Below are 10,028 nucleotides of genomic sequence, written 5' to 3'. Positions count from 1 at the left end.
CAGTGCTCCACACAGAGGGAATAGCAAATATGCAAAGGTAAGGGGCAGGTGACTCCATGGGGTGAGTGCTAGGATGAAAACAAAATAATGCAGGAGAAAAGACAGAGGCGATTTAGAGACTAGGGAGGGGGGCAGTGTGAGTTCATCAGGGAATGTTATAAGATTCCTGAGTTGAGCAGCCATTGAGGAGTCTGCTAACTGGCCAAAGGATGTCATCCAGAAAAACTTTCACAACAGGGAGCTGGTCCCATGGCCGCTGTCCAGGAAGTCCAGTTGCAGAGGCACTGGGCTGAAGAAGATGGGTTCACCCGGCGAGCCCAGGGATCCAGGAAGAAAACCTACCTCTTCCACACCCCTGGGGTGTTTGCATCAGTGAGGGGCTCAGCTAGAGGTGGTCCCCTCACCTGGAGGGCTGGAAACTGAGGAGGGAGAAGATTCAGCCCAGACACTCTTAGAGGCCGCAGGAGCCCCAGAGACCTCCTCTCAGCCTTCCTTGGGCCAGCTCCCACCCACCCCTGGCCCAACCTTCTCCTTCTCTCCTGTAGAAAATAAGCTCTAGGCCTGGCACAGTGGCTCACGCCTGCAATTCCAGCACTCTGGGAGGCCGAGGTGGGTGGATCACCTGAGGTCAAGAGTTGGAGACCAACCTGATCAACACGGTGAAAGCCTGTCTCTACTAAAAATACAAAAATTAGCCTGGCATGGTGGTACACACCTGTAATCCCAGCTACTTGGGAGACTGAGGCAGGAGAATTGCTTGAACCAGGGAGGCGGAGGTTGCAGTGAGTCAAAATCGCACCACTGCACAGAGCGAGAGTGACAGAGTGAGCCTCTGTCTCAAAAAAAAGTAAGTTCTATAAGAGCAGGAACTTTGCCCTCCTCACCATTGTATCCTTGGTACCTGGGACAGGGTCTGCCACATAGCAGATACTTGTTGAATAAATGAACTCATATTTCACTTTTTAATGAACATAGAGATGACAGGATGTGAAGTCTGGGAGCCGGAATGTTGAAAGTGAAATCTGGGTCACACTTAATGCTCTAGGGCAGGCAGCAAAGAGAATTAGAAGCCCATTCATACTCACTCCTTTGAGGATAAAAATATACTCATCTTATTTCAGAATCAAGTCAAAATTAACTTCTTTCAGGAAGCTTCCCCCTGATCACCCCCAACACCTTCCAAGCCAAAATTAATCCATATCCATTAGAATTTTACCATCTAAATATATGTTCTGACAGTCAACTGAAAGCATGCCATTTCAGAGCTGGGATCGTGCGACTGTGCCTCCTTGCCATCTTTTCTTCACTTTTCACTTTAGGAGTGTTAGCGTCCTTGCTGGTTGATTTCTGAGACAGGCCCCACATAGGGTGGGGCTCAGGCAGGCAGAAGAGAGAGAGTGATGATGGAAATAGCGTTGGCCTGCTGACTCAAAACCATACACCCGAGCCCCAAACCAATCCTCCCAGCCTGAGTATGTCTCCCTCACCGTGGCCCAGAATGCGTAACCTGACTGCCCTTTCCTCTCCTCTTCTGTCCGAAGGGCCTGATTCAAGATGTCCTGCCCTACAAATTCCCACATTTGACATCAGAATTATAGAGTGTTAGGGCTAGAGTGGAGTTTAGGAGCCATTAAGTTTACCCCCTCTTTGCAGATTGGTGCGAGGGACAGAGGAAGGCACTTGTCTAACATGAAGCTAGTTAGTGACACAACTAGATTGGGAACCCAGTTGGCCTGACTTTCATGCCCTGTGATGGGAATAGATGCTGTTAAAAGACCCATCCAGAGAAGGATCTGCTTGTCACAGGGAAATCTCAAGAAGGCAGCCTGGCACTACCACTGAGTGTCCAGCTCTGGATTGCGGTTGCCTTGTCTCTGCCCATTACCAGCTGGGTGGCCTCATGGAGCCTCAGTTTCCTCATCTGAAAAAGAAGGGTGATGGTGCCCACCTCATAAGGTCATTGTAAGGATTCAAATGATGTGGTTCATGTACAGGGCTCAGAATCATGCCTGGTTGGTAGGCATGGTGTTTGGAGGAGCATAGTAAATGTTGGCTATTGCTATCAATATGTCAAAATAATGTCTATTAACATAGTAGAGAAGTAGCTAGAAAAACTGAACTTCATACCTGAAAATTATTTTAAAGATAATCAGTTCAGCTTCCACAGACTTGCCTTTTATAGGAAGATGAGCTACTCTAATCCCCTCCTTCAGGGCCCTTCTGTATCCTAGAATAGGAAAATTATCATTATTTAAAGATGTAATTAACATTTATTATGGCTAGCATATTAGGTTTTAGATAGGCCAAATGTGTGATACAATGGAATTGTATTTTTATATGCTGCCGTGTATACTTTATAGTACATTGGGGCCCTTATATAATCGGTGTGCACTGTACTTTAATGTCCATTTTATAGGACTTTTATAAGGGAAGCTGGATGATGTGGTGGAACGAACACTGTGCCAGGAGTCACAAGGCCTGGTTAGGATGCAGGCTTTGCCACAAATTAACTGGGGCATTGCAAGCAAACTGTCTCCTCTCCTCATCACTGAAATGCGGTGCTTGGCTGGATGAAGTCCAAGGCTCTATCCAGTCATGGTGGTCTATGGCTGGAAGCAGAATCTTACAATATGAAATGATAATAGAGGTCTACAGGTGTTTTGTACACATCTATGACATATTTTTGGTCACATCTCTGGTTTACTTGAGGATAAGTTCTTAGGAACAGAACCCTCAATAATAAAATTGTTTCTATTAGAAACTACGGTCTGTTTTACAACACTATGCTCTGGAAATTGCTACTAGGAATACCTTCCTTGGGAAAGTTGCTCCCAGCATGTAACACCCACATCTCAGGAAGTGCGTGAGTGACCTTCATGTGGTCCCTGAGACAGTCATTCAGTCTTCTTGATCCTTCCTCGACATAAAATTCCCAAAAAGAATAGATTTTTGATTGCCCTTTCCTCCGTAGATTAGAAGAGCAAACTAAAAGTAAAGCATGTGAGCTGTGAACGGCAACCTCAAATGACAGCAAGAGTGACGGCTGTGATAGTGTCACACAGCTGGTGGAGGCCCCAAAACTAAGAAGCTGACTGGACTGCACGACTATACAGTTCAGTAATGGATGTCCAGAATGTGAAACTCAGGGCATCAAGAAGTACAGCAAATATGTTCAGTGTTGTTTGCTTTAGGAGGCAAAGCAGAATGCGATACTTTTTAGAAAGATTTCCATCAAAGTAAATACTTAAAAAAAAAAAAAAGCACTCGGTTCCTGTTACACACCAGATTCACTGATGTGGGCTCCCTCCATGCCTGAGGAGGATGCTACATGAATGAAGCTTCACTGCACATGTGTCCCCAGGGGTGTGAGTGTGCATAGGGGAATGCACACAGTGGTCCCAAAATAGTAAGTCCAGAGTGGAGTTTCAGGATAAAGCAGCTTTTCGATTTTTCAGTGAGGATCTGGTTAGGATCCAAGTTAGATTTAATTTACCTTAAATTAACTAGCATTCATGTATTCACCTATTTAAAAATATCTTTTATTGAGTACCTAATATTACCTGTGCCAGGCATTGTTTCAGAGGCTATAGTGGAGTCTCAGAGAGGATCCGCTCTTCACGTGGTGTTTTACCGGGCTATGCTCATGAACAACAAATATCCACCAGTTTCACCAAGGCATACCCACTGTGTGGTCTGATATCTCAAGTCTGCTCCTTGATGTGGCCTTCCTGCCCCTACCCCACTTGCTTCAGAGGAAACTGCTTTGGAGTAGACTGGGTTGCCCCCATAAGATGGAGCACTCCTTTGGAGCAAGAGCTATGGTTCTGCCATCAGCCCGGGAGCCTCCACCGCCGGGGCTGGTCCCTGCTATGACCGCAGTACAGAGGGAGATGGACGCCTGGCTCTCCCGGGCAGCCTGGTCAAGAAAGACTCCTTTTTTCCTAGAGAGAGGTCTCCCTCGGTTCCTGAGCTGAACACATGCTTTCTCAGTGAGCCGGCAGAACAGGACAGAGGGGCGTCTCCCTGGGGCCTCAAGGCTTGCGACGTTTCTTGCTCATGGGGAGAGGAAAAGGAGAGAAAAAAAGAGCGAGCAGGAAGGCGCCCAGTGTCCCACACGGGGGACTCGTAGCCCTGCCCCCAAGAGCGCTGGCTCCGCAGCAGCAGTGCCCTGCAGCTCCGCGTCTGAGCGGCAGCAGCGCGCGGCCAGGTGGAGTGGGTGGTGCAGGGCAGGGGTGGTATATCCTGTCTGACGGAGGGCGGGCCTCGCCACTGCCAAAGAGGGACGAACCGGGGTGGAAGCGCCAGGAGCAGCTGCCGGGAGCCCTCACGCGGACCACGCACTCTATGGCCGTAGGGAGCTGCTGAGAGCGAGAAGAGCACGTTACCGCCCGCCCGCTGCACCGCACCTCGCCTCGCCTCTCTGCTCTCCCAGGCCCCGGCCGCGCGCCTCCCGCCTCCCGCGACCATGAACCACTCGCCGCTCAAGACCGCCTTGGCGTACGAATGCTTCCAGGACCAGGACAACTCCACTTTGGCTTTGCCGTCGGACCAAAAGATGAAAACAGGCACGTCTGGCAGACAGCGCGTGCAGGAGCAGGTGATGATGACCGTCAAGCGGCAGAAGTCCAAGTCTTCCCAGTCGTCCACCCTGAGCCACTCCAATCGAGGTAAAGGCTCGGTCCCCGCGTGGTCCGTGCGCCCCTTTTCAGAGCGCTCTGGCCCAGCGGCGGAGACCAAGGGACGCAAGCATCCCAGGGGGTGCGGGGAGGCGAGGGGCGGCTGGCCCCATGCAGGGTCTACGCGCCGAATGCGAGCAGCCGAGCTCCTAGCCGGTTCCGAGCAGATGGAACAGCCACCCGAGGCTGGCTCGACAGCTCCACGAGCTCGATGGCGCGCTAGTGGGCAAGGATGGGTGGTTCACCCGGACACAGCCGGCAGTATCTCCCAGCGTGCCAGGAGGCTGAGGATCCCCCGCGAGCGGTTCTCCTGTCCCTGAGCCCTGGGTCTGGACGGCTTTCTCTTTCGGGTGCTGCTCTAGGGATCAGCCCTGCATCATGTCTCACCCTGGCTGTCCTGGGGGCCATGGTCCCCGCGCTCGCAAACAGTTGTGGGCCACCCTTCAACCTTCCTGGGCTTGATCTCCTGGCCTTCAGCTGGCAGCCGATGCCCAGCGTTCAGGCCAAGGGGAACCCCAGTCCCTGTGTGCGTGTGTATCCGCGAGCGGCATGAGGGAGTCGCTGAGACAGGAGTGCAGCTCAGGAGAGTCGCTGCGGGACGGGGAAGTGGCACAGGGAGCAGGGAGGAGGCCCTGGAACTCCAGGGCACTTTATTGGGAGCCTCCTGAAAGAGGCTAGCCTAGTTGGAAGGCCGCCCCAGGGCCAGTGGGTCCCTTGACAACAGGGAAGGGGGTCAGGATGCCTTCTTTCCCGAATAGCCAATGCAGAACTCCTCTTTCCCACTGAATTCTTTCTACCCCACCCAGCTTAGATAGACAAGTGTCTCATGGGGAGAGTAAGGAATGAGCGTGGCAGGTTGGAAATCCCCCTAGGCCCCAGGGAGACCTCTAGCTGAGCCCTCACGGGAACTTTTCCAAGCTGGATCCCGGGCCTGGCACCCCCTCCTCCAGCTTCTGAGAGGCCAGATCCCATGACTGGGGAAGCCGGGGAGAAAGGGGCAGCACCCGCGAAACTCAAGGAGGAAGGGGCAGTACCTGACAGGGGAGAGCTTATAGACCAAACAGATGCTTTAATACAAAGGATACCTGGTAAGAATTACACACAAGTGAGCAAAGATTCCCCTTGTTTATTTATTTACTTATTTTATTTAGCTAAATTTAGTAAAATACTAATAAAGACTTTACCCACCACTAACCAGTACAGGTAAACCAAGACTTATTTATTAAGACAGGCCTTGGGGGGTGGGGGCGGTAATAAGGTGGAAGGAGACAAAAGAAACCAGCCTTGGCCATTCTCCCACCACACACACACACACACACACACACACACACACACACCCCTACCTCACACTTTCTACCTCTGACTTCTGTCCCCCCACCCACTCCCTAGCCCCCATTCCTGAGTGGCCACACGTAGAGCCGAAGGAAGGAAAATGGCGGGCAGATGACTTCCTGGGCCCCAGACCTAAAGGCCTTTGCTGCTCTGTGCTCTTTGCCTTTGTCTGAGCCCTGGGCTCCTCTCCTCACATTTCCACTCAAGGTCATGCCGCCTCCAGAGCACATGCCTCCTTCCCTTTTATTTGGTGCATTGGTAGGTGCCTCCTAGCCTCTTTAGAAGTAGGTTTGGAAGAACAAAGTGCCCCATTTCTGGCTATAGCCCAGGGCACTGCTCAACCTACTCTCCTCTCTGCCCAAGACTTGGCTGTCCCCTTCCCACTTCCACTCCATCCCAGCCTGAGCTCTTGGCTCACAACTCCAGAAAACTCAAATGGCCCTGGGTGCCCCAAGGACCCCTTCTTCCTCCCACCTATCAGGATATCGGCTGAGTGTCTGTCAGCCTGAAGTATACTTTCTGGGCTTGGTCTTTGTGGGGAACCTCTATCTGATAAGGTCTCCTTTGTTCCCTCTTTGTTTTTCCTCCCAAGGTCCTTCAGGGGGCTTCATTCAGGGGAGGGTTGATGCTGATGGCTACCTCTCCAGAAACTCCAAGGTCTGGCCCTGTGGGCGTGTCCCCTCTACCCTCAGACTCTGCGGAGGTTCCTAAAGGAGGCTGGTTTCCCCACAGGCATCCTTGCTGGAAGAGGCGGTTTGGTCACTTGGAGCTGGTGTTTCTGGTTTAGCTGGCTTAGTTTTCATCAGATTTCCTTGTCCTCTCCATCAGAAACGCCCAAGCGTCCCCTATTTGCTCTGCGGCCACCTCTACTCACTCTGCTCCCTCTTTCTCATGCTGGTTTACCTGTCAGGAGCCTGCCTTGGTTCCTGGAATGGAAAGAGCTAGTGGCTGTGGAAGGACCATGCCCAGACATTTTCCCTCGCCCCCTGGACAGATTCAAATTCTCTTTTAGTCTCTTCCAAGAGCAGAGTCAGTTCGCCTAGGGTCTTCTTGAGCCCCTTGAATCCCATCCAAAGTTCCCCGAGTTAAGAAGGGCCAGCCACACCCTACAGGTTGCCTGGAAGAGTAGCCACTGCTCCTTGTACCCCAGGAAGGACAGTCAGGACCAGCCATCCTTGGTCCTGTGATAGAAGTGGCTTCTCAGTTCCTTTCCACTAGGGCTCTTTTCTTTCTTGTCACTGAGGGAGTATTGAGCCACTGAGGGCTGGATGAAGGGCCCCTGGAGCCTGTCACCAAATGCCTGTCGCACTCGTGCCCTCCCTGAAGTGCTGCAGATTAGACAGTCACCTCGCCCTGGTCATGAAGGTCCCAGGCAGGAAGAAGGTGGCCTCTGTGGCCTGGAGACCTTGCAGAAGGAGATTGCCCTTAACCTGCCTACCCATCTTGAACTGCCCCTGAAGTATTGCTCCCCTGTGTTTTCAGGCTGTCCCTGTGTGCCTCAGGGTGTCTGGCATCCTTTTCTTCCCAGACTGTGTGGGAGGCAAGGGGAAACTGAGGGGGATGTCACCACCCAGCAAAAGATGTTTGCTAGGGAAACGACCTCCCTGAGGATGGGGAAGGAAACACTTACCCACCTTCCAGATCTTTATAACTTCACTTGGAATCTCTTCCTAGAGCTGAACCTGAATCTCATTTGCCCTAACCCAAGTGCTCCCCCACCACTGCGAACACAGATCATACCCAGTTCAGTGAAAGGAACTTCCTTTCACCTGTCATGTCTCCTTCCAGGGAAGTCCTAGCAATACCAGCACCATTGCCTGCTTTGTCTCACTGCCTGCTTAGCCATCCATGATTTTTTATTTCAGCCTTTGGCCTGAAATTCTCTTTCTCCCTTCTTCACGGAAGTACTGTTTCCCATCTAAAATTGCTAAGCCTCTATTTCTCTCTGATCAGAGATAGGGGCCGGAGGTGATGTTGGGCCAGGGGAGGTGTCTGCTCCCTTTCTATGGTTCCTGTGTCTATTCAGCCCTCGTCAGGGGAGAGGGGGGCACGCTTGCACCAACTCCGTAGCCTGCACAGTGAAGGAGCTTGCCTCAGGAGCCCCCACTTTGATGGCTTTTTGTATTTGTGTTTGACCGTGTCTCAGCATGAGCCTCTGCCTGAGTGAATGTTCTGCTCATTAGAGTCTCTTGAAAGTTTCTTTTCCTGACCATAGACATCACTTCTGGGGTTGTTTTCTTGGGACCGAAGCTGAGATTGCAGATGGTAATGGCTATGTGTGCTTTAGCTTGCTCCATTGGCGAAACATACTAATTAAACTTCAAATGAACCAATTCTTGTTTCTTTACAATGTACCTTGGCTTGAAGTTGGAGTTTTAGCCAGAATTTCCGTTGGCCTGTTACAACACATGCAAAAATGCTGGGTATTCTAGGGTGTTTCACAGCAAATGCTGTTTCTCTGGATCCAGCTCCTTGGCAGAGATTTTTTAAAAGTACAAATTCCTCCCCCCACCCCATATCATTGTAAGTATCAATGTGCCAATTGTTCTAGGTTTAGAAATCTGAGAATCGCTTCTGCGATCGGGTGTGACCCTTAGAAGATGTGTAATGTTTGAACAAAATAAAATGGAGGAATGTTAGATATCTTCATGTGAAGTCCCTTCTAGGCATACGCTGGACACGTGCACACACATGTGTACACACATACATCACACATGCATATACGCATGTATACACAATACACCCCACACATGAATCCACACACCCACACATGCACACACGTACTCGCACGTAACATGCACACACATACGTTACGTGTGTGTGTACACGTGTGTCCTTGCAGCTGTGCTGTGTCAGGAGCCCAGCCTGGCATCTACCACTGCCTGGTGTGCGATCTTGGACAAGTCGCTGCCTCTCTTTGGATCTCTGCAGCTGTCAGAGGTTGGATTAGATCATCTCCAAAGTGCTTTGCAATGGTAACAGTCTTTGGAAATAGATTTTATAACTCTCTAGCTCTGCAAACCATTTGCCCAGACCGCCAGCAGCTGTACTGCCAAAAAGCTCTTCCCCTCAAGGCATGCCACTCATCGTGTCTCTCTTGTAAACATCCTAACATATTAAAAAGTCTTCTCATCCACTCTTCTCAAACTTGGCTACATATTGGAATCACCTGGAAGTTTAAAACAACGCGAATGCCTGAGTCCCACCCCCAGAGATTCTGACTTAGTGAGTATGAAGATGACACAGGCATCAGGGCTTCAAAAACTCCCAGGTGATTCTGATGTGTAGCCAAGTTGGAGAACCACTGTTCCAGTCCCTGTCCTTCACTCACATAGATCCAGCATGGGCGATCACCCCTATACAGTGACATACACCCATGTCTGTCTCTCATACACGCACACACACACACACACACGCACGCACACCTAATGTAGTAGTTGCTGGCAAGAGCCTTTTACTCTGAACCCCATCTGAACCCATCGACCCTTGCCCACTCTAACTCACCACCCGGCCCCCTTGCACCCGTCCTGTCCCCACAGGATGTTCCCACGTTCTGCCCAGTCCTCAGGCTTGGTGGTGGCCATGAACAGATCTGCCGAAAGAGCAGCAGGATTGTGGCAGAGCCAGGTCTGAATGTGCCCCAGCAGAGCCTGAGGGAGTCACATGGGCTGCAGAGGGAGAAGAGAGAACACAGGCCACAGCAACCCAGTTTGTTTCAGCATTTCTGTTCAGTATGTACACCCAGGAAAAGGCCAAGAGCCACACAAAAGTGCCCGGTGAGGCTGTGCTGAACTCCTTGCCCTCCCCATCTCCTTCCTAGAAGCTGCCGAGTTGGGGGAGGCCTGGTCATGGTGCTCCCAGCAGCCCAGCAGAGAGGGCAGGAGGCTGGCTGGCCAGTCCTCCCTCCAGGAGCTAGAACCATCCTGCAGACACAGTCCACTCCTGCCCACTCCGAAACACCTCTGAGGATATTGTCTCAGCAGTAGCTTCCTGGCAGTTCTTGTTATCTCATCTAAATTC

The 10,028-nt window shown here is 51.2% G+C and overlaps 1 protein-coding gene across 1 annotated transcript in view; it reads left to right on the top strand.

Annotated features, from left to right (window-relative positions):
• The first annotated feature begins 783 nt into the window (after positions 1–783).
• Positions 784–10,028, top strand: part of PKP1 (plakophilin 1) — a 49,841-nt gene continuing 40,596 nt past the window's right edge. The window contains exon 1 of the mRNA XM_003893322.4: positions 784–4,667. Within this exon, the coding sequence (XP_003893371.2) occupies positions 4,466–4,667 (202 nt within the window). The 5' untranslated portion in view covers positions 784–4,465. The remainder of the gene's footprint in view (positions 4,668–10,028) is intronic.

This window comes from Papio anubis, chromosome 1 (assembly GCF_008728515.1).
Source record: "Papio anubis isolate 15944 chromosome 1, Panubis1.0, whole genome shotgun sequence".
Classification (NCBI taxonomy): Eukaryota; Metazoa; Chordata; class Mammalia; order Primates; family Cercopithecidae; genus Papio; species Papio anubis.
This window is presented reverse-complemented; position numbering and strand designations above follow the sequence as displayed.